Source organism: Salvia hispanica, chromosome 3, assembly GCF_029641045.1.
Source record: "Salvia hispanica isolate PSC_SH4W2 chromosome 3, Shi_PSC_v1, whole genome shotgun sequence".
Taxonomy (NCBI): Eukaryota; Viridiplantae; Streptophyta; class Magnoliopsida; order Lamiales; family Lamiaceae; genus Salvia; species Salvia hispanica.
The window spans coordinates 31,013,708-31,038,203 of NC_142694.1; the positions used below are offsets into that span (position 1 = coordinate 31,013,708).

Consider the following 24,496-nt stretch of genomic DNA (forward strand, 5'->3'; position numbering starts at 1 on the left):
TGAAACCGTCGATTTTTGAACCGTGGTTTGGCTCAGGTTCAAAAAATTCCGAACCGAAACCATGCCGGAACCGCAAAAAAATGCAAGAAAACGACGGTTCTGAACCGTGAAAAATCGTAAAAAATCGTAAAAAATCGTCGGAAATCCGCCGGTTCGGAACCGAAACCAAAACCAAAACCGGCGGTTTTGGAACCGGAACCGTAATCGCGAAACACCTTCGCGGTTCGGTTCCGGTTCTGCAATTTCCAAAACCGTTACCGACGGTTCCTAACCGTAACCATCAGTTTCGAAACCGTGGGCACCTCTATCTATATATTGGAAGTCATTGTTTTTTTCATCAGTACACGACTTTTTGCATGACACCCTTTTATTGTCAAAGCTCTGTACTCGCCTCTTCCAGGTCTTCAGAATTTGTTTTGTCAGCGATGTGCTGCTACTAAAGGAACAAAGTTGTTCTACCTTTGGAGACGACACGCCTAAATCGAAAGTACTATTCTTTCTCGACTTGACTATATTTATTCCATTTTGTTTAATTTCTATGTATTTTCAATTTCATAGATTTAGTTTTTATGTATCTTGTTTTCATATTGTTTTACCTCTTATAAATTACTCCCTCCGTCCCACTTTAGGAGTCCCGATTGAATTTGACACGAGTATTAAGAAATGTAAAGGATAGTTGGTAAAAAAGATAGTGAAATGTGAGTCCTACTTTTTTATATTAGTTTTATAATAAAATGTGAGGGGAAAAAGATTAGTGGAATGTGGGGCCTAATACCATTTATGGAATATTTTAACCGGGACTCCTAAAGTGGGACACCCAAAAATAGTAAATCGGGACTCCTAAAATGGAACGGAGAGAGTTGCTATTTTTGTATTCAATTTTCCAATACATACCTAAGATATAATCACATCCTTTACGAATTGATTAAGTAAGGATTAAAGGTAATTAATTAAAAAGTGAGGTGTCTGCTTCTCAAAGCTTCTCCCTTATATGGATGATGACCTATCCTCTCCCTCTTTCCTCTCTCTCTCTCTCTCCTCTCACACACTCTCTCTCATAAATCTCCATTAAGAATATCCATCCCCCCACTGTTTTGGACGTGAATTTGAGAACACATCACAGCGTTTCTCCAACCCAGAAATCCATCTTTTCTCCCTTTCTGCCATACACCCCATACCCTCTCACACAACTGCCTTACACCCACTAATTCGCCCTTCCCTCAAACCCTAATTCCGGCGCATATAAATGGAACCCCTAAATCCCCCAATCCCACCACCATCCCATGCACATGCATCCCAATTAACACCACCACCACCATGTCCCAATCCGCCGCCAATTCCCCTCCCTCCGGCCGCCACCCCGTCTACCGCGGCGTCCGGAGACGAAAGAGCAGCGGCAAGTGGGTCTCCGAGATCCGCGAGCCGCGGACCCCGAACCGCATCTGGCTCGGCACCTTCCCCACCCCCGAGATGGCGGCCGCCGCCTACGACGTGGCCGCCCTCGCCCTCAAGGGAAGGGAGGCCGAGCTCAATTTCCCGGACTCGGCCGCGACCCTCCCCGTCCCGGCCTCCACTTCCCCCCGCGACATCCAGGCCGCGGCCGCTTCCGCAGCCGCCGCGGCCGGGGCCGCCCGCGACGCTGCTGAGGCAGCGCGGGCAGCCCCCGATTTCCCTGAGGGGAATGGGGAGTTTGTGGATGAGGATTTGATCTTTGATATGCCTAATGTTTTGGTGAACATGGCTCATGGAATGATGATCAGCCCTCCTCGGATGGAATCCACCGCCGCCGCCGTTGCTGATGAGGATGAGTATTTTGGGGAGGATCAGAATCTGTGGAATTATCACAACTGAATAAGTTATTATGTGTAAGTGAGAACTATGTAAAATATAATTATATATTGTGTGTAGAAATGCAATTGAAATGCAGGATGAAAGAGTGTGTTTCACGTTCTTAGTTTTGTGTTGCTTGCAAAGGAATTTTCTACCCTATTTTTACACTTTTGTAGAAGGCTTTGTGAATAAAATCCGTGTTTGCATAATCATCGTTCTACCTAATATAATGCCTTGATAACAAATATTCCAACAACCATAGGTACTAGTTGCATATGTGATTTGTAGCATTTTTAGGATAAAAATATTTGAATCTTAGGGTTTTCGATTCAATTATATATGCATTTTGGTTAATCATAATCCCTCCGTCCCTCTGTAGCTAAGTCGTATTCCTTTTTGGATTGTCCCACTGTAATTGAGTTAGTTTTTTGGCAAAAAGTATTTTACTATCTCTTCATATCTCTACTTTTTTCCTTTCTACTTTATTCTCCTTTTACTTAACTCATTCAAAACTATTTTTCTTAAATCTCGTGTCAAAAAGAAATGTCTCTACTAAGAGGGACAGAGGAAGTAATTGGGACGGAGGAAGTAATTGAGTACATTAATTTGTGTTTCTAAGGAATACATTTTATACGCTTTAAAAAAACATCTAGATCTTCAATAAAATTAAGGGATGCATACGAAAACTTCTTGGAAAAGCAAAAGATTAAGGTGGATAATCGTGTCATCAACGACGTTTTCTTTGCACACTCAATTTTGGTAATTTTTAAAAATTATCCAACAAAGGTATTTGCGGCTTTTATCTTTAATAAAAATTAATTTAGGTAAAAATTCACATTTCTATCTCTCTCTCTCTCCTAAATATGCATAAAGCTGAGTGTCTCTGTGATGGCGGTCGAAGTAAAAAAAGAAGAAGATGATACATACAAATTGGGGTGTAGATTGAAAGTGGTGGGGCTAAATATTTTATATGTGATAATTAAGAATATTGTGGTGTTGTATATATGAACAGATGGGTGATGGATTTGATCGGTTGGTGCATTAACGCGCGCTACCAAGTTGATGCATAGAGAGTTTTTAAACGAAATCATTTAGTCGTTGAATTTAGCTAGGGCTTTATGCACTGTTACATTGGTATATAGTCCAATGGTGATATCATTGGGCTCGTCATCTAAACAAAAAATTAATGATTAAGAGGATAAAAATGAATTGCTGACTCGGCTTGTGATCTTTTCTAGGTTAAAAAAATTTAGTATTAAAACAAAGTATTTATAATCAGGCTGAATTTAATTACGTTTGACGAAATGATGCAACTTCATTCTTAAAAATTCGCAGTTAAAGTGAAGTGGTAGCGAGTTCTCTACACATAATTTTGGTGATCTCTTTAACAAATCTATATTAAAAGTATTAAAAACACACATTTTAAATTAGATAACTTTTGTTTATTTATTTTGGAGTTATTTTGTCTTAGCAAAAGGGTCATTAGTCATTACTTGTTTGTCTTACTGGCAACCTGTGACATATCCAAAAGAGAGATAGCATCTAGTTTTATGCATTTACGAGTACATAATAGTACAATAAAATGTTCAAGTCATAACATAATTTTTGAAGAATTATGACACTTATAAATATCACTAAATAAAAGACATGTCACTGTATTTTGTGTATCTAATTGAAAGACATGTCACTAAATTTTGTGACTTTTAGAATGTAGCAATTTTTTATTCTAGTCTATTTAAAATTATTTAACAAGAGCAATGTAGTATAAAGGAGAGAGAGAATTGGGAGATCTATATAGGGGGAGTGATCAATTGCTAACTTATCATTTAATTGCTAACTACAACTAATTTAAGGACATAGGATTTTAGAAAACGTGTGGTCTACAATTTGCAACGTGTAATTTTTGCTTTTATTAATAAAATAAAAAAAGATAAAAAAAAACTCTAAATCACGGCTTTGGATGAAAATGTCAATATAGTGTTTCGAAAATATCAACACAATGCTTTGAGAATATCAACATAATGCTTTAAGAATGTTAACCCATTGCTTATATTGACATTCTACATATATTATATTGACATATTTTATAAAGTATGTTGACGTACAAAAAAATTAAAAATTTTCGATTTTTTTTCAAATTTTGACGTCGGAACATATGCATGTAGGATATCGTTGGAATCCTTATGAAATTATCTTTAATTTGATATATGTTATATGAATTTAAAGTTTTGGGATTTCTTTTAAAAGTTAGTTATAACTAAACATGTAGTTAATTGACATTAATACCCCTATTGATATTTTTTGAATTAATCATATGGTCTTATTGACGTTTTTCCTTGATCGTATTGACATTTAGGGATTGATGATCTAAGTCCTTAATTTGAATATCTAATGACTATTATTTAGTTGTAGTTAGCAATTAAGTTATGAGTTAGCAATATAACACTCTCCTACATGAACAAACGTGATAAAACTAGTCTTAGTACTGATACGGGATAGATTTGTTGAAGTAATTTTCTTTTTATCAAAAAAAAATAATTTTTCATTTATCTATGTTATGATTCAAACATCTAGTGAATTGCGTAGAGATGAAGCTACTTAACACTTTAATTTTAATGTTCTATTTATTCCTTTTAATTTGGCAAAAAAACATTCTTGAGACACAATTCATTAGCAATGCTATTATTCTTTGCCGACACAAACAAGTCTATGACATGCACCCATTTGGTGAAATATTTTTCAAAGACAATTTTCAAGAATTAGATTCTCCACGTAGGTGAGAGATTGACCCAAAACAATCGTACTCTCTAGGCCGCAACAATAGACTAAAAATTGTTAATTCAAGTTTCACTAATGATAGTTTGAAGTTTAATCACTCAATTGAGTCGTAAATCACCCAGCTGCAAAAGCTCTTTCAACCCTTTTTAGATGAATTTTTTATGTTGGTTGAAATTTATATCAACACACTTTCGCGTTTTGTTATAGCTAGTGGTGATTAAATTGAGATAGATTACTGACATGACATAACATAACATATCATATCATATCACCCCTGATTTCCTAGGCCTAGAATAATAGAACTAGGTATTTTAGAACTTAGTAATTTGGATGTAAATATAACCTTGACTACCAATATTACTATATTCTTAATTGTATGCCTATTTATTGACAAGAAGTGAATATATATGTGCGGTATGCCACCTTACCTTATAGTTGGGTATTGTTTGGTTTGCTCACAAGTTAAGGTTCTTTTTAAAGGCAGCTTGTTGATCGTGTTCGTGTGTTTGACGGTGAGTAAGTTTTCAGTACGATGTGAGTTGTAGGTTCTTGGTGGTCGTCGTCCGTTGTTTCTCTCTCTTTTTGCTATTCTTTGTTTGGTTGAACTCATTTCCTAGCTCGGATCGATTTCAATGTTGTGCTTGCTTGTGTTTTTTATTTTGTTTTCAGTTTTGTTATTGTGTATTGGGTTGGTGTTTTGTTATTGATTTTGATCTTGGCTTTGCCGGATTTCTGATTTGGCATAGCTACATAACTTTGTTAATTTATCATTTATGTATTTCATATAATAACCTTGAGACTATTATTTGAAATAATTTAAAAATCTATCTTAAACTTAGACTTGAGCTCAACAAATTAAAAATGAACACATTATAAACTATTCGAATTCGACTTGATTAAAATAAGATCATGCTTAAGCTCCAACAAGCTGAAAAACTTTTATTATATAAATGAATAAACTAGCTTCGAGAATGAAATTATTGGTCTACAACTCTACATGCACACACAAAACACAGTACTTAATATAAACAAAAAAAAAAAGTAAACAGTGGTTAAGGGCCAATAATCGTAGCGCAGTCAAGATTAGTGATAATTGAAGATCAAGTATATTGGGTTAACGTAATTATTACTGATTTTGACACTCTAATAAAATACTTACTAATTATCAGTGTTAATTAGGGCTTTCCCCCTAATAGAAATTAATATAAACATATAATTAGGGTTTACCTTTTCGTAGACAATTGTGATCTGTTTGGGGCCTTTTAATTCACGAAATTTATATATAATATTTTTCTGTCTGGGTTGGCTATAACAAATTAATCTCTTGATGTTAACTGGCACGATCTTAAAGTCCCCTTTAATTATATCAATTAAATAAAAGTATAAACAATCTAAATGTTCTTAAAGAAACAAATTATTTCTGAAAACAAAGATTGATGCAAATTTTTATCGGTATTTATGTCACATGTAGATAAGGATAATTAATCTTGAAAGTAAAAAAACTATATTAACTAACTAATTAAATAAGTTGCGATAACAGATACTCTATCAATTTTCTTAATTGCTAGATAAACTAGTGACATTAATTTATACAGTTATACTGCTAACTACCAAATTAATAAGAAGCCACATTCGGAAGAGTTTTCTACATACCAAAAATATTGTCTATGTTGTGACATAATAGAGCAATTGTGTGATTGAGACAAACAGAAACGTAAAGAGACACAGAATCTACGTGGTTCACCAACGTTGTGTTGACACGTCCGCAAGCAGGAAACAGAAAACAGATTGTATTCAGAGTGTTTTCAGATTACAGGGTTATGTGTCCTACTTTTATATAAATAAGCACACAGACGATGGGCTAGACGGCAAACTATACAGATTCAGGTATACTAACATTATATTTTCCCAATTTTAAATAGCATTTTCGTTGTGCCTTATGCGTGCTTATAAATTATAGTACATCGTACATTATGCATACATTTTTAAATATGTTTACTTCCACTACAGTTTTTACCTAGAAAAAACTGTTGTAACCATTCTAATAGTGGAGATAAACCTATAATTTATTATCTAGTAGCTTAGTGCCCCCAGGGTTGTAATATTAAAGGGTGACATAAGAAAACATAATTATATGTAATATTGTATTATATTTCCAAAAAATATTAACTGTCGGCATTGCTCTGGAAACACCCAAAATTTACTAACCTCTCCGACCTTAAAGCACTCTCTACTGGCACAAATTTTAATTAAGTACTACTATATATTATGAAAACATGTATATTATATGGAAATGTATATTTATTGTATATAGTGTATTTAATTGTAAATGTTGCATAAGTCATAAGTGTGTGTCACACTTAGTTTTTAATATAAATAAATTGATAAGGTAAAAAAATATATATAAAAGGTAGCAGTTGGGTAGTTATATAGAAAATGAAAATGTGTAATGTTTTGGGCGACATAATTAATATTGTAACTCAAAAAAAAATCTAGTAGATCTTATTTTACTCATTTTATCTCAAATTTCAAATTTAAATCTAGAATATATTTTAGAATAATTCAATTAAATAATATTATTATCATCTATAGTTTATATTGCAGTTCATTATCGACATTTACAAAGATCTTGCGTGGTCTTGTGAATAAAATTGTTTTGATTATACGCATCACAATAACCTTTTTTTTTACAAATCTATACATCAAACTACTACTCCTAGTATACCTTGAAACGACTTTCCATAAACAATCGTTGAAATGAACGATGGCAAAATGTTCATGATATAAATTCCTTTTTTAAACAAATACTCTTGATATAAATTATGTTAGTACTATGTATTCATGTAAGAGAGAGAGAGAGAAAAGAAAGCCCATTCCTTAGTTAGACATAATTAAACCATGATCCAACTTTGAAATTTATGGGCTTGTCGTATTATCAAGACCAGACACATTTCCGGCCCATTATTGGATAAAATCATCATTGTTTCGTGTCTAAGTAAAATCGTCACTAGATTTTCGTAAGAAACGAATATGTATACGATGTTATCAAATTTAGTCTGACATTATCAAAATAGAGAAGTGAAATAGATGTTCAGTTCAGAATTATTCTTATATTTTCTTATTAATTTTGTGATTACTGTAAGTACTGAGTAGGGCTGACAAATTATATGAATTAGTAGATCGTTATTGAATCGATCTGAATACAATCTAACACGTTAAAGCAAGCCTAAACATTTCTAAATAATTTCTACCGCCTCCCTTCTTCCTTAACAATTGAACCAACACCGTTGACGTTCTTAACCTTGAACCTCTCATTCCTCAACAAAACATCATCACCCAAACCCCTATCTCTCCTCACAAAACCCCCATTTCTCTCTCCACCCATCTTTCTTGCAATCTTTTCCAGCATGTGTGAAGAAAATTCTCCTCTAAAATGGTGGGACTTTTCTCTCAACACTTGTTCAAATTGGACATTATTTTCGACCTTGGAGACTAGTTTGTGGATGATTCCATGGCCCTTTGCATCAACTTCTTTCAAGAATCTTTCCCAAGCATCTTCTTCCTCGTTCATGGAGCTGCTCTCTTCTTCTGATTCTTGGCTTCTCCACCAGTTTTCTTGTGGAGTGTGTAAGAACTGATGATGGAATTGGTGTGGGCTTGAACACATGATAACTTCACCTGATCTTTCCATCTTTCTGTTTGTGGAAATGGAGTCAATCAAGACAAAACAAGAATGAAATATTTGTTGTTTATGTCTGAAGGCTTTGATGTCTGAATATGTATTTGGATTACGTTTCTAACTGCAATGAATATGCCATGTATATATAGGGAAAGAATTAGACGAGTCAATGTGTGATACAGTAGAGGTAGGAGACTGGTCAAGTTGACCAATCAAACTTGATAACTCTTTTACCCATTCAATTTAGGCTAAGTCAAACTGATTAATTCAACTATTTTGTTAATTTTTTAGAATAATTTGGACTTATGGATACCGGGTGGAGAATATTAAACTTATGAAATCGGGCGAAGAAAAAGAGTATCAATAAATCAACTACTACTAAAAATACAGTAGTAGTACATAAAATTTAAAATATAGTATCACATAAAATTTACAATAGAAAAAAGATAAATGTAAATAAACTATACAAATACGTAATATCCTTAGATTTTTAAATTTAATTGAATTTACTTAAAAATTATTATGTTATTTGTAGTATGTAACAATAAGAAAAAAATAATATAGAAATTTTATGTCAAATTGTAACATGATTTCGAGCGTGATTTGAATTAAGTATACAATATTTAATAAAAAATAAGTTTTTTTTAAATATGCAAATATTTAAGTTAAAATTTCACATTTTTTTTGAAGTATTGCAAAATGATTAGTATAAAATTTATTTTAAATCCATTAATGCTATAAATCGATTTTTCAATGTAAAATGTTAAAAGAAAGTTCGATTATGTACATACAATTATGTACTATAAAATTATAGTAGTAGGAGTAGTAAATAAAAGTTAAGAGGAGTGATCAATTGTTAACTCGTCATTTAATTGCTAACTACAACTAAATTAAGACCATAGGATTTTAGAAAACTTGTGGTCTATAATTTGCCACGTGTAATTTTCGTTTTTATTAATTAAATCGAAAAAGATAAAAAAAACTAGTACCAAATTAGGGTTTTGGATGAAAATGTCAATATAGTGTTTCGAAAATATCAACACAATGCTTTGATAATGTCAACACAATGCTTTGAGAATGTTAACACATTGCTTATATTGACATTGTACATGTATTATATTGACATTCTACATGTATTATATTGACATTTTTTATATACCATGTTGACATTTTTGCTGTACGAAAAAATTAAAAAAATTTGAATTTTTTTTTCAAATTTTGACGTCGGAACATATGTAAGTACGATCTCGTTAGAATCCTTATGAAATTATCTTTAATTTGATATATGTTGTGCAAAAAAATAATTTAAATCGAGAAAGTTATATGTGTTTTAAAGTTATGGGATATTTTTCAAAAGTTAGTTACAACTAATTTATTGTAAATTAACCTTAATACCATTATTGACATTTTTTTTTATTATGTTGACATTTCGGGGTTGATGATCTAGGCCCTTAATTTGAATACTAATGTGTGTTTGATAAGTTAGTAATACCAAGATAGAGAATTATATATGGACATTTCTAATTGTTTGATATCAACTAAAAATCCAATATAAGACAAGGGCACTATCCAATCTTACTTAAATTATAACATTAACCATATTTATGTATTCCACCAATTTGTCAAGTTAAGCCATGTTGTTTAATATACAATACAAATTTAGATAATTTCTTTTCTATCAAACAACAATGGAAAAAAATCATATATTTGCATATCTTGACATAAGGCTCGTATTTCTTATCTTGTTTTATATATCTTCTCATATCTCATCTTTTTTTATCAAACGAGTTCTTATAATTAGCAATTAAATAATAAGTTAACAATATATAACTATCCTAAAAAGTTAATGTAAGTAATAAATTAAAATAACATGTTTATTATAGTTCATAGTAGTATAATAGATTACCTTCAAATCTTTTTCTAAAATTTCCCGCAGTCCTGACAGTATACTCCTCAAACCAATTTCTTCCGCCGCTGCTCCGCCTTCCCCCTTCCGCCACCGGTTTCAGCAACCTAGACCACTTCTTCCACTCGCCGAGTTTGCAATCTATTTCAATTTCATTATTCCTGAATCAAAACTCCTCCTTTATTAATTTCAATGGAAGCCCAAAGTGTAGCCCTTCGAGGTTATATTCATGGAGCTCTCTCTTCCCTTCAATCCCGCAAAACCGATGTGTCGACGAAGTTCCCCAAGCTATTTTCTTCGGAAATTCGTTGCTCATTCCAATCAATTCGCTCGAGCACCAATAGAACTCTGCGCTGCAGAAGCAGCGTCGAGAAAGTTGAATACAAAGGGGTTTTTGATGCAGAAAAGAATAACCCTAAATCCAAAGTTAGCTTGAAAAAATTGGCGGTGTTCGTTTCCGGCGGAGGCTCCAATTTCAGGTCAATTTATGAGGCCACGCTTAATGGCTCCGTACACGGTGATATTGTTGCTATGGTCACCAACAAACATGGTATTGTGTTCTTTTGCATTCTCAAATTAGGGCAAAAAAAAAAAATGCTTTTTCATGCTGTTTAGCAAACTTGATGAACTTTCAAGTATCGATTACACTTAATTCTTGAATAATGTTGGCAGATTGTGGAGGTGCGGAATATGCCCGTGGTAAGGGTATTCCTGTTATCCTTTTTCCTCCAAGGAAAGGGGCAGAAGAGGTGCTTTCTGCAGATGATCTTGTAAATGCATTAAGGTTTGGCTGAGTTAATTTACAATGCTTTGTAGTTGAATGATGATTCAAGCTTGTAAATGAAATAGATTGAAATTGTATGCCTATTGTTGTTATGAATGGTTTGATGATTTTCTTTACATTCCTTCTGAATTCCAAGTTTTGTGGAGAAACAGAGTTACGGAGCAAGTTATTTCCATCACATGGTACTGTTCTTGCACTTATAGTTTCAAGATTGAGAGAAAAAGGTGTTAAGACCTGCAATTGATCTAGTCTTGTTTGGGAATTGTCTTCTTTACTCACACTTTCTTCCATGTCAATTGCTTATATTGATAAGCTTTTGTTTCTACTCTTTCAGCCTTGTCTTTTGTGTGATACTATGAGTAATGAGTTACATTTCTGCAAATTTCAGCTGTGTGCTTTTTTTTGTTGCGCAGATCCTACAATGTTGATTTTGTACTTTTAGCTGGTTATCTAAAGCTTATTCCTACTGAGTTGATCAAAGCTTATCAAAAGGCCATACTGAATATTCATCCTTCACTCCTTCCAGCATTCGGTGGAAAAGGGTATTATGGTATGAAGGTGCATAAAGCAGTAATTGCATCTGGAGCAAGGTATCGACAAAGCCCCTTCCGCTTTCCCTCTGATGTATTTACTATTTAATGAACCTGCATATACTACTCTCCACTCTCAACTGACAGTCTGCAAATTCTCAATATGATTCTGCAACAATTTTCTGGCCTTGCTTGCTTTGGTGGATGAGGGTGTATTACAAAAGTTAAAGACGTTTACTTTGCAAAAAAATTAAAATGGTGAATTACCAATACCCTTGATAATGTGGTTGGAAGTGATTAAATGGAGAATAGGTGCTTCCCACCTAGGGAGATGAGATGTCCCCTCTTTACGTATTTCCTAGGAAATTAATTGATTTTACCAAGATCCAACTTTTTATCCACTACAGTTACTATATACCCTTTTTTTGTCACTATTTTTGTTGATTTGGGTTCCTGTTAGTTCTTCAATATGGTCGATGATGATGGCAGTTTGTTGGTTATTAAGCTTCTATGGATTGCATAGATTAGCTTGTGAAGATATATGCTGACATTATGTATTCTCCTCGTATCTACACAGGTATTCAGGTCCTACAGTTCACTATGTTGACGAGGAGTATGACACAGGCCGCATCCTTGCTCAAAGGGTAGTGCCTGTGCTCGCAAGCGACACAGCCGAGGAGCTAGCTGCAAGAGTCCTTGTTGAGGTTTCCATATATATAATTCATCGTTCTTGTTTATCCTGATTCTGTATTAGTGTTTTGTTGATACACAAGTCTGATTTGAATCAGGAGCATAAATTATATGTGGAGGTATGCTCAGCATTATGCGAGGAGCGAATCATCTGGAGAGAAGATGGTGTCCCTCTCATCCAATCCAAACATGACCCTAGTCACTATCTATAGCAAATCCAAGATTGTGTGGGTTTTTGGTGAAATCAAACTGTTTCCCTTTTGTTAGAATGCAGTGCTGTTTTTATACCCTAAATCAGCAATTCTTGGAGTCACTTTGTTAACAGATTGTAGCAACTTTCAAGTGTTCTGCTTCAACATCATCAAGCAAATAACCAAACCAATGACTTAACATACTCGACCATCGTCTCCTCCATTGATGCTTTCTTCCCCTCCTCGTCCGCCTCCTACCCCTTCTTCTGCAAAATCCACACGATCACTGTGCGCGTGCCACCAAAGACTTGGGGCCAATTTCATCCAATGTTGGTAGCAAAGTTCAACACAAGATTGCATTTTGCACCCAATTTGATCATCCAATTAGTGAAAAATACATCAAATTCAAGAACCCTAAAACTGACATTGCTAACTGAACGAGAAATTGAAACCAATTTATTGAAATTCCAAACACATTTCCTCAAAAACAGAGAAAAAAAACACAATTCATCTCAATTCCATAACCTAAACATCAAAAAAACTCAGAAAAAAACGAAATCTCAATCTCAATTTCAAACCACCTTGAGCAAATCCTCAGCGCTGCTAACATTAAACGCGCCGCCATCCTCCAAATTGAGGACCTTCACAACGCCATCCTCCACAAACATAGCGTAGCGGCGCGACCTCACGCCGAGCCCAATCGGCTTGTCGCTCAAATCGAGCTCACACCCAATCGCCCTCGTGAAATCACCGTTGCCGTCGCTGAGCAGCAGCACCTCCTCCCCAATCCCCAGATCCGCCTTCCACGCCTTCATCACGAAGGCGTCGTTCACGGAGACGCAGGCGATGGTGTCGACGCCCTTCGCCCTGAACTCCGCCGCCTTCTCGACGAATCCGGGGAGGTGCTTCTGCGAGCACGTCGGGGTGAAGGCCCCCGGCACGGCCACCAAAATTGCCTTCTTATTCGCGGTGAGGTCGGCAATTGAGACTGTCTGGAGCTCGTCGGAGGCGTCGAGGTAGGATAGCGTGGCGTCGGGGAGCTTATCGCCGACGGAGATGATGGCGGAGATTTTGGGGGCGGCGGAGAAGCGGAGGGGCTGAGATTGAAATCGGCGGCGGGGGATTGGGAAGGAGAGGGAGCGAGGCTGTTTGAGGCTAAGGGAGGAGGAGCGGAGGAGGTGGGCGGAGGAGAATGAGGCGGTGGAAGCGGTGGCTGCCGCCATTGTTGGTGTTGAGATTTGGGCGGATATAAACGAGTGTTTATTCACGGAGTTGGAGACTTGGAGTTATATAATGTGTGACAGAGGCGGAATAAAATATCTTCACATTTTTCAAATTTCTAAACGTATTTCATGCTGCCATCAATATTTATTTATTTTTATCACAAACTTCCAATTTTCATTGTAATTTTCATAAATGTGGCGCTAAACAACAATTCCTAAAATTGGTGGCAGCTAGCATTACCAAGTTTGACATTGTAAGTTGCAACCAAAACAAGAGAGATTGAATACTGTATTTTGATAATCTAATCATGAATTTAGATATATTAGCAAAGTATTTCATACCCAAAAAAGTTCCAGCGATTATATATAAATTATTGTTGATAACCAAAAGATAGCGTTAACTAAAAGAAATTGTTTTCGTTATGAATGAAATGATATTGTCGTCAAACTCATCACTCATAACTTTCATATGTAATAGTAATTTTTTTAATACCAGGTCAAATACAATTTCATGACAAAACTTCAATCATGAATTAATTGGCAAACACATCTCTTTTTTTTAATTCCAAGTCAAATTCAATTTCATGACAACCATGGATTGATTAGCAAACAAATCCAAATTGTACTACTACTAGTATATTAAATTTGTGCATTTAAAATTAGTTTTGGAAACATTGGAACTTTATAAATTTGTCTTAAATTTAGTTCAGCCGACTGGGGCTACTGCATTGAATGGGCAATATTGACCTATAACTTAACCCCAAATTCTATAAAGAATAGGTGGTTCCCTATAAAATTTATTTTCCCACCTAAATATAAATTATTTGAAAACTTAATTACTATGATAACGCTTCTAAGAGCATCTCCAATGAAAAGGTAAATGGAGAGGTAAAGAGAAATAACTACAATATTTATATCTTCTTGATAAAATTTCATATTTCAAAGGAAAAGGTATTTGGGGAGATATTATACCTTCTTTTATTTTGAGAAGGTATAATACCTCTTCTTGGAAGGTACAATATTTATCTCTTTTTAGAAGAGAAGGTAAATAGTTAGTTATTTTTATTTGTCTTTTTAATTTATCTTCTTCTTTTGGAGTTCATTACTTTTTAATAAGGTATAATTACCTTTTTGAGAAGGTAAATGAGAAATATACCTTCTCAACTTACCTTTCCTACCGGAGATGCTCTGATAGTAGATGAAATTGTTAACTGGCCAAAATTACACGATAACCAAACTAAAGTCACTTGATTTTCATCACTATCTAATTTCAACACTAATTTTTTTTTAAAATTGGTCAATAACTTAAGCCCACATTCTATAAAGAATAGGTGGTTCCCTATAAAATTTCATTTCCCCACCTATATATAAATTATTTGAAACTATGATAACGATTCTAATAAATGAAACTGTTAACTGGCCAAAATTCAATTACCGAACTAATCTCACTATCTAATCTCGACAGTAATTTTTTGTAAAATTTAATGTGAGCTCAATGCTACAAGAGCATCTCCAGTTGCTTTAGGTCAGCCATAGCATAGCCAAAAACTCCTCCTGCCATATCATCATGACAAGAAACTTCTCCTGTCACATTATCAGGACAAGAAATAAGTCAGCCAAATTATAAAAAATAAATAAATTACAATCACGCAAATTACGGAATTAAAATTTACCACATAGATACGGGAAAATGCGATAATTTTATTTATAAATTAAAAAAAAGTACAAAAAAAATTACATAATTAAAAAAAAAAAAACACCATCCTGCTTCCACACACGATCCCCGGCTCACTCCTCGTCGCCGCTACCCGGGATCCCCAAATCTGGCGCAGCTGAGCCCCCCTCCCCCTCGTCTCCCCTGGCCTTACGTGCGCGGGCCAAATCGGCCTGCATACTCTGAAGGATCTCAAAAAGAAACCCCTTCTCCACAGGATCCTCTGCCGCCTTCCATTAATTGACGATTTTCCACATGTTCATCGTCGTTTGTTGATGCCCGAGTTCGGCGAGCTCGGCTGTCGACTTGCCAGTAGGGGGGACGCCGACTGGACCTCCTGGGACCCCTGGGCGACTCCCCTAGAACGGGCCCGTTGCGCCGTCCTTTGACCAAACGGGCGGGTGCGGCGAATAAATGATGGAGGGGACGGGAAATCCTGAGCATCGTTGGGGAGCTCGTGGGAACCACCGCTGCTGATGTAGTCACCGGCGAGGTTCAACCGCTGCTTCTTCAGCCAGCCAGCAGCGACACCCGCCCGGAACTTCTCAGAATCCATCAGCACCACATAGTAGTTCCAGTAGGTGAACTCCTTATAAACATTCTTCAAGGGGAACTGCGCCTCCGCCATCCTCCTGACATCGTCGTCAGTTTGGCCGCTGGTCTTCATGCGGAGGTTGTTGGCGTACAACCCCGCAAATCGGGAGACCGTAGCCCTGATTCGGTCTCAACCCTTCCGACACTCCTCCCCGCTGTATGGCTTTCCATGCGGGCAATGCCTCTTGTAGGCTACTGCAATTTTAGCCCACAAGTTGACGATCCTCTGATTGTTCGAAACGAGGGGATCATCGCAAACAGTCACCCAAGCCTTGGACATCGCAACATTCTCCTCATCCGTCCACTTCCTCCATACATTGTCGTCATCAGCCGGCTGCGACGACTCGCCTACCACCTTTTTCCCTTGCCATTCTTCTTCTTCGATGCGCCCCGACCCTGACCCCAACCTACTCCCCTTGTCTGAATGGGAGTGTCGTCGTATCGATCGACTTGTTCCAACAACTCCTCTAGGGAGAAAGTGTCATCTCCAGTGAATTGAGTCTCCACTGGGGTCGATGTGTGGGAAGACGCAGTCAAAAAGTCGAGACTGGGGCGATAGACATTATCTACCCCGGCTGCACCACCGGCTGCACACCCGACATCCCCTGAATCCCGGGCTGCATCCCCATCATCCCGGGCTGCCACCCCTGCATCACTGGTACCCCCGGCATCCCCTGCCCGCCCTGCCACACCGGCATACTACTACCCCCGGCTGCCATCCCCGACATCATCTGTGGCCAAGGGTACATGTTGTAGAACCCGCCCATCGGGTTCCATCCACTTCCCACGGGTACCGTGGGAGTTTGCGACCCGGACGTCACTAGAGTAGTTGGAGTGGAGTCGTTGTTGTTCTCCATTTAGCGATATTGCTCTTGAATAAAAATGACATTAAAATTGCGTATATATAGAGTATCGAAAATTTAAAAAAAAGGGGGAGGGGGGGCGCTCGCCGATCGCTAGCCGATCGGGACGCCACAATGCCGGCCAGCGGATGGGCTAGCACCCGCGAATCGGCGAGCGCTAGCCGATTCGCTCGCCGATTTGTCGCTAGCCAGTCCCAATGGTCGGCTAGCGGACCGACGAGCGCGCGCGGAGCAGCTAGCCGGTCTGCTAGCCGCCATTAGTTGATTGGATATACTTTATGTTATATTCAGGCCATTAAAATTTATGCGTTTAAAGTTTAAACATTCGAGAGTCGAGCAAAATGAACAAACACTAATTTAAATATTCTGCTATTATAATTAATTGAACATACCATACATACCACCTCAATATATTCAAATCACCAGGGGCGGATTTACATGGAACAAAAGAAGGGCAATTGCTCCACCTCATATTTTTCATCCCATGTATTTATATACCTATTTTAAATTAATTTCTTTTAATCTTTTACTAAATGCTCATTCTCAAAATTTTAAAATTCCTTCTTACGTAAATTTGCCCTCTTTCCTACAAATTTCTAGCTCTGTCCCTATTTGCCCCCTTTCCTACAAATTTCTAGCTCCGTCCCTGCAAATCACTGAATTTTTATACATTCCCTCGAAATATCCAGACCACTAAATTTTTATACGATATCGATTCCTCAGTCCATGGTTGGAAATCCCAGAGTAGACTTCGATTTAGAGTCCGTGACTGAAAATCCCAATTCACTTAGATGCAGAATTTTCAAAATATAAAATAATGAGTAAAAATGAAAGTATGTATAGACCTCACTTACTGTAATAATGATATGTAAACAGAGTTGGTTAAAGAAACGTTGGATCTGCTTAGTAGTTCCTCCGTCCTAAGTAATCTTTTTAGATTATTTCACCTAAATTCGAATCATTTTCTCATTTTATAAAAACAAAATATCCAATTTCTTCTATTTTATTATCTCATCACATATTTTACTTTCTCATCTCTTTCCTCTCCTATTTTTAATACAATTTTTTTTAATTTTCGTACCGAAAGATTTTAACTTTCTCATTTCTTTCCTCTCTCCTATTTTTAATACAATTTTTTTAATTTTCATACCAGAATTTTTTAACTCAGTTTAAAAAGGACAGAGGGAGTATTTAACAAATTAAAATTATAAAAGTAATTAATTGGAATGCTTGTAGCGGAGCTGAAATAAATATATAAGCCTCATAATCACAAGCAAAGGAAGTAACATTTTACAAAGTGGAAGCAGTTACAATGAAAGCTATGATTGCTTATGATAAAAGCGAATCATAACATTTATTGGCAGACTACCAAAATAAGAAAACAGAGTCGTAATGAAAGACATAGTAGGAAGTAAGATTATGCAAATTAAGAAAGCAAATTCACAAACCAACCCTAATTCAAACATTAGTCCTTAGCCTAGGTTCAACTTGAACCCTCGACACCCCTTCCTCCGCCATCTTCGCCACCTCCACCTCCCCCACCACCATCCCCTCCACCCCGCTCACCTCCCCCCTCAAAATCCTCCCCTCCGCCTCCTCGTCCACGTAGTTCGGATCCTTCTCGTCCATCACCTCCGCCGCCTCAATATCCTCCTCGTCCTCGTCCTCCTTCGCCACGGGCCCCTCCCACGTGTACTTCCCGCCGTGCCCGGCCTTCCTCTGCCGCCCGATCGGCTGCCCGTCCACGGGGCGCCGGTCCATGCGGTGGAGCCCCTTGTCCAAGAGCTTCTTCTCGGCGTGCTTGTTCCGCACCTCCACCTGCTCCACGCGCTGAGCCCCCGTCTCGTCTCCGCTCTTCGCCCGAAACGCCGCCGTTTCCTGCATGCTTCGGTACAAGTCTCCCCTGCGTTGGAAGAATATATGAAGGAGAATGGTCGTGGTTTGGAAGCGGCGGACAAGTGCAACGTGGCGGTCTCTCGCTTCACCAACTCAGGGCTGTTTGCCACGTGGAGGCTGACGAATTGTTGTCCATGACTATCATCATCATCATCATTTTCATATACAACTATGAATACTAATTGTGTAAAGATTGTGAGTGCAAAATTAATTTTATAATTAAATTCAAGGGTGGTGTGGAATGCTAGATGATTCCTCCATTTTTAATTATATAGTCTGAGGATCTATCACTCTTTTTTAATAAGAGATTTATGATCTCCACCAAAAGTATATTATCTTATTAAAGTGAAATATAATCTTCCATGAAATAATATATATTTCAAAAACAAAGATATATAAAAAGATAAATTATTTTTTCTAAAATAAAATAATAGTATAAAATGTATTAAAAAATATAAGTAGAAAATAGTTTTTTATGAAAATAAAAAGTAAATATGGTAGTTTTAAGACATCTCTATTAATAAAAAAATAAAAATACTTTTTTAAAATAGAAAAAAATATAAAATCTTCTCAAATACATCTCCCTATAAAGAATGATTTTTCATAAAAAAAAATATAAATATGATAATTATAGGATTTTATCTCTCTATTTACCTTTTCTCGTGGAACGAGATGCTCTAGCGACTGAAAAAAAAATTATTTTGCAAGTTGGGCTTTGATATGTGTAACATAATTATGTTAGTGAGTGTCATGGTCACTGTGCACCAATCCATTACGTATTGGGCCCTGTTGTAATTTCATTGGGCCGCCTAGCTTGGCCCAACGCACGATTATGTAGTTCACCTAATTAATCATCTAATTTAATACTAGTACTACTTGTAATAACTAATTACATGTCTCGGTCGGCCGGTCTTCCCATGTTGATGTTAGTTAGTTGCCTTGTTTATTTTGAACAAAAATTTAAGAAAATTTGTTTAATGATTAGGTATGAGAGTAAAAGGAGTCTCATTATGGACATCGACGTCTTGGTCGATACCTTTCTTGTTAATTATTACGAGTTGTAAACGTTGGGATCTCATCCCGCTAACTGGTTGAAGGTGTAGAAGGCATTTTGAGCTATGGATCATGGTAGGGGCGGATCCAGGAATATAAATGAACGGAGGCAAATTATATATAAAGGAAATTTGAGAATTTGAGAAGGGACAAATATAAAGAAATTTCAAAAATGTAAAATTGGCAAAATAGCATATGTTAAAAATATTTGAGGAGGGGCATTCGCCCCACCTTGACATAAGGTGGATCCGCCCCTGGATCATGGCATTTGATGAGGGGACCACCGGTAAACATTGGAGGACTGTCAGGATTTATTGGTGGGCTACAATGATTCATGATACTACTATGGAGTGTAGAGAAAATGTAGAATAAGATTGGAATGAATGGATGATGAAATGAGGTGTGAATATAGATGTATAAATTGAAAACGCCTCGTTACACAGTGGAAAACGAACTGCAATAAGACCGAAAAATAAAGCCACAAAACCGAGTGGACTGCTACGATCAGGCCTTAAAACTCGTGTTGATCTCAAATGAGACACGTATTGAGGAGCGGAGAGAGATGGTAAGAACGCACATCTCGGACATCAAATCCACCAAAAACAAATCTTGAAGAATGTGATACTTAGTAGTATCAAATTAAACACAATATTTATGTATTTTTCTTGCTCTTCTCCATAACAAACATGAATGGATACTAGTTTCATGATTCACAAAATGCACAGATATAACATCAACAACACCAAAAATGTTTATAGATAACAACTTCAAGATCCCTACAATCATATGACAACACAAACACATTTGGATGGCTCTCTTGTTTCTTACTTGCAACACAAATAATGTTTCCCTTTTGCTTTAACCAAGTAACATAGAACACACGCACACACGCAGATCTCTATCACATAGTAACATATTTAGAAGAAAAAAAATAATAATAGAAAAATGCATCTTTCCCAGTTTTGGGAGAAACCAATCTTAAATAACAAGAAAATCCTCAAGCATTGACTTGGATTAATATATATTAATAGAAATGATTAGCCATTAGTTTTTCCCTTTTCAAACCACAAGAAATACTAATGGAGTAACTTGAAAACAAGGAACTCAAAGTCAAGATTGACTCATCAAAGCAACTGAAAATCCCACATATCTTTGGGAAAACAGTAGAAGTAATAAATAAAAGAATAAGAACTGCACTTCTTGATTATCCTCAGTCCTCAGTCCTACTTAAAGTGACTCGTTATCCTTTCTCGAACGTTCAAGGTGACAAGCTTCCCCAAAATGGAAACATCACTTTTATCTACTTTATTCCTTGCCCCACTTCATTCTCTCCCCACTTAAATTACAAAACATAAATAATGGCACCTAAAATAATATTGTTTCCGTAAAATAAAGATTCAGAAACGCAAGTTTACGAATACCATCAATATCTAAGGGAGGAGCAACAATGAAGGCAATAATATACACCGAAGTGGTTGTCTATAGTAGGGATCGTCAAAACACCATATCAATCAATGTAAAGACGGTTTCAGGTACTAGTTATCTAGTTGTAGAAGCGACCCCATAGTCTTTCGCCATCACGTGACTCGTTTTTCTTTCTCGGACTTTCCATTTGATGTGACATGTTTCCTGAAATGGAAACATCACTTTATCTATTTTATTCTCTACCCACTTAAGTTATAAAGCATGAATAATGACACCTAAAATAATATTGTCTCTGCAAAGCTAAGATCCGAAAACAGAATACCATCAATATCTACTAGAGCATAGGCAAAAATAAATACTCCACAAAAGTTGCAGTCAATAAGGCTCACGGATACCATCCAATGTAACGACGATATCCAGTATTGGTTATCAAGTTGCAATAGCGACCTCATAAGCTTTCATTTATCGCGTCTCTCTAAAACTTCGGTCTTAGTAAAATATTGGTTTATTTAATCACCAAACCGTCTGAAGCACAACAACACTGCACAAAATCTTGTACTAATTATTGAACAATTGCAGTGAACATGAAACGCAGAGGGAAGTACATATACAATTAAGACATGACAGGACGTGACATACATAGAGAAAGCAAGGTATGGGGCAGTTCACATGGCATCTTGGCCCATTTGGGAAGCGTGCGCATGTGCAAAACCTGCAGTGTGGCACACATACCCCCAACACACATATCCATTGTATATAACTTCTCATATTCTATATATATTGCTTCATTATTACATGATGATTAACCCACAGCTTATGTTACGGATCTTGCCTTGGCTTCCACCTACATTACTACATGCTCACATTCCTATATAACCACTCTACTCATCAGACAAATTAGGATCCACAAAATGGCTTCTTGGGTTAGAACAATCACTTCTCCATTCAGAAAAGCTTGTACTTTCTTCAACCAACCTCGAGACAAGAAGTCCCAACAAGGTACAACCGCTTTCGTCTCGTTCTTCTTGTTGTTTTATGCTAGACACTGTTCGGATCTCGCCCGACAAGGCCTAGAGGATTGTTCTAGGGTCGTGGCATCGAATCTGAATATCCGATTCTAACCAAACTTGATTTTAGATTGCGGATTATATATGTTCACAAAAAGCACGTGGATAAAAATGAGACTAGGATTTTTCGTTTTTCGAGTTTTTTGGATTCTTTATGCAATTTTGGATTTTTCAGTTTGGATCAGATTTCATATAATTCGATTTTGGATTCATTTTTATAAAATTTTGGATATTTTAATTTAGGGTGAGCAAAAATATTTGAAATCTGAGTATTTGATTCGAACTAATAAGATTCAATCCATTTTCATTTTTCATTTTTCATTGAATTTTGGATCAGATCGGATTAGGATGCTCACCCCTTAGCCACATATTAGATCAGATTCCTTAGCCAGATATCATTTGTATGACACAAAATCCAAGATTTAGTGTTCTCACAATATTGAATTGATGATAATGTGTAGGGAGACAAGAGAAGTGCATCATGGATTTGCAAGGGGAAGTGATGGCTTGTGCTTATGAGGATGTGCAAGTCATGTGGTCTATTTTGGACAAGAACAAGCCCACAACATGCACTCTTACTTCATGATTTCACAACTCATACTAGAATTTAATAGGATGATTATTATCTTTAACTTTTTACAAAAGAAAAAAAGAAATGAAATTGTATATATTATGTATTGAAATCGAAGTGTTTATCTATGTGGCTGGATAAATGAAAAACAGCCCAAAGATGGATGTATTCTGGTTTAGACCTTTTTGATGCCTTTTTAATGGGCAGATTAAATCAACAGCCAATGGAAATATGGTTAGTTGATTTGTTTTTCATTATTTTTTTTGTTTTTTTAGAGACAATAGTTAGTAGTTTTTTTTTTTTATTGGGCCATTTGATTGTGCTCTATAGTTTGGAAAATCCTTGTGATCAAATGAATCATGGTGAGATTTATGATACAAAGGTATTGTTTTTATGATTATAAAAAGTCTCATTAATTAGTTTTCCCAATAGAGTGAGGCTTTAATTAGTGCTCTTGTGGCCCAACGATGGTTGTCGGCTATGATATATGTACGTATATGAAACAAAATTAAGTACGTAGAATTCAATTAATTAAATCGGATTGGCCTAAGTTGGATTTGTTTAATTAATCTGGATCTGACAAAGCTCAATGGACTCGACTAAACTGCATAAAAATTCTTTTTTCATGCATGTTTTATTTTACACCATGTATTTTAATTAAATATTAAAAATAAAAATATACTATTAATAATTGGAGGCCTTATTATTTGTAACTTTTATATTTAAATTTAGTTTTGTACTATATAACTGTTGGATGATTTTAGACTTATATAAAATATTGTATTTATATTTAATAAATAAATATGCATATTTTAGCTTATCTTATTGCAATTATTTAAATAGAAAATTGAATTGAAGAAATAATACTCTCTCCGTCCCACAAGAATATGCACTTTTTACTTTTTAGTCTGTCCCACAAAAATTTCGGAAAGTTTTTTTTCTCTGATGAGATGAGACTCATTCTCCATTAAGAATACTTTAATTATTTTTTCTCTCTACCTCTCTCTTACTTTAATAATTTTATATTAAAATTCATGCCGAACCCAAAGTGCATATTCTTGTGGACGGGGAGAGTAATTTAGAAATATATAAAATCGAGGTTAATAATAGTGGAACTTATGAGGGCCGTCCTGGCATGGGCTCAGTTGCATCTTGGCTGGGCTGCGTTGAGTTTTTATGGGCTGTATCATTTGACTGTGGGTGAGAATATGAGTCGGCCCAGCCCATTTGACAGGTGTATATATATGTAAATGTTATATGCAAAACTCCATGTTCTTAAAATTGTATCTATGTATAAATGGACAATTCCTTGTGGTCCAGCAATGATTCATAACTAGTCCAAAACGGTTGGGCTATGATATATGTAACATAATTATATTTTAATGCACGCTTTATAATGATATAATAGTACTAGACTACTAGTACTAAACTGTATGTATAAATTCATTATTTTCCTGGTGGGGTAAATTATTATACAAAGATATTTAGCAAAGCAAATCATAATATATGTGTAACACGACACGAGTCTCTATAAAATGAACTCAAAATCACTTTTTCCATGCTATGAATTATTTCGTTTGAAAACTGGTTAGGTCCAAATGGGAAATGTCTAGACTATTTCCATGCAACAAACTATTTCATTTATTTTTAATAATAATAAAGATAATAAAAGCACTAATAATTACACATAATAATAGTAGCA

At 36.0% G+C, this 24,496-nt stretch overlaps 5 protein-coding genes across 5 annotated transcripts; 3 read left to right on the forward strand and 2 right to left on the reverse strand.

Annotated features, from left to right (window-relative positions):
* The first annotated feature begins 1,054 nt into the window (after positions 1–1,054).
* On the forward strand, positions 1,055–1,933 carry HRD (Integrase-type DNA-binding superfamily protein). The gene has a single exon (XM_089069289.1). The coding sequence runs from the start codon at positions 1,318–1,320 to the stop codon at positions 1,849–1,851; it is 534 nt and encodes a 177-aa protein (XP_088925415.1). The 5' UTR covers positions 1,055–1,317; the 3' UTR covers positions 1,852–1,933.
* Positions 1,934–10,204: 8,271 nt separating this feature from the next.
* Positions 10,205–12,591, forward strand: LOC148930554 (Formyl transferase). Its single transcript, XM_089068876.1, has 5 exons — positions 10,205–10,743; positions 10,866–10,977; positions 11,391–11,567; positions 12,085–12,211; positions 12,296–12,591. The coding sequence occupies exons 1-5, from the start codon at positions 10,386–10,388 to the stop codon at positions 12,407–12,409; spliced, it is 888 nt and encodes a 295-aa protein (XP_088925002.1). The 5' UTR covers positions 10,205–10,385; the 3' UTR covers positions 12,410–12,591.
* Positions 12,592–12,822: 231 nt separating this feature from the next.
* LOC148930555 (peroxiredoxin-2E-1, chloroplastic-like) lies at positions 12,823–13,700 on the reverse strand. Its single transcript, XM_089068877.1, has one exon. It carries the CDS (start codon positions 13,609–13,611, stop codon positions 12,961–12,963), a length of 651 nt encoding a protein of 216 aa, XP_088925003.1. The 5' UTR covers positions 13,612–13,700; the 3' UTR covers positions 12,823–12,960.
* A 4,324-nt stretch (positions 13,701–18,024) lies between these two features.
* LOC148930556 (uncharacterized) lies at positions 18,025–18,689 on the reverse strand. The gene has a single exon (XM_089067853.1). The coding sequence runs from the start codon at positions 18,664–18,666 to the stop codon at positions 18,241–18,243; it is 426 nt and encodes a 141-aa protein (XP_088923979.1). The 5' UTR covers positions 18,667–18,689; the 3' UTR covers positions 18,025–18,240.
* Positions 18,690–21,945: 3,256 nt separating this feature from the next.
* LOC148930557 (uncharacterized) lies at positions 21,946–23,048 on the forward strand. Its single transcript, XM_089067885.1, has 2 exons — positions 21,946–22,155; positions 22,685–23,048. Exons 1-2 carry the CDS (start codon positions 22,068–22,070, stop codon positions 22,807–22,809), a joined length of 213 nt encoding a protein of 70 aa, XP_088924011.1. The 5' UTR covers positions 21,946–22,067; the 3' UTR covers positions 22,810–23,048.
* Positions 23,049–24,496: the final 1,448 nt, after the last annotated feature.

Bases quoted from the DNA above. Each gene is read 5' to 3' on its own strand.
- LOC148930554 (XM_089068876.1), top strand. From the start codon at position 10,386: ATGGAAGCCCAAAGTGTAGCCCTTCGAGGTTATATTCATGGAGCTCTC. The intron at 10,744-10,865 runs GTATTGTGTTCT...TAATGTTGGCAG, and splicing joins TATGGTCACCAACAAACATG to ATTGTGGAGGTGCGGAATAT. The intron at 12,212-12,295 runs GTTTCCATATAT...GATTTGAATCAG, and splicing joins CTGCAAGAGTCCTTGTTGAG to GAGCATAAATTATATGTGGA.
- LOC148930555 (XM_089068877.1), bottom strand. From the start codon at position 13,611: ATGGCGGCAGCCACCGCTTCCACCGCCTCATTCTCCTCCGCCCACCTC.
- HRD (XM_089069289.1), top strand. From the start codon at position 1,318: ATGTCCCAATCCGCCGCCAATTCCCCTCCCTCCGGCCGCCACCCCGTC.
- LOC148930557 (XM_089067885.1), top strand. From the start codon at position 22,068: ATGGCTTCTTGGGTTAGAACAATCACTTCTCCATTCAGAAAAGCTTGT. The intron at 22,156-22,684 runs GTACAACCGCTT...GATAATGTGTAG, and splicing joins AGACAAGAAGTCCCAACAAG to GGAGACAAGAGAAGTGCATC.
- LOC148930556 (XM_089067853.1), bottom strand. From the start codon at position 18,666: ATGCAGGAAACGGCGGCGTTTCGGGCGAAGAGCGGAGACGAGACGGGG.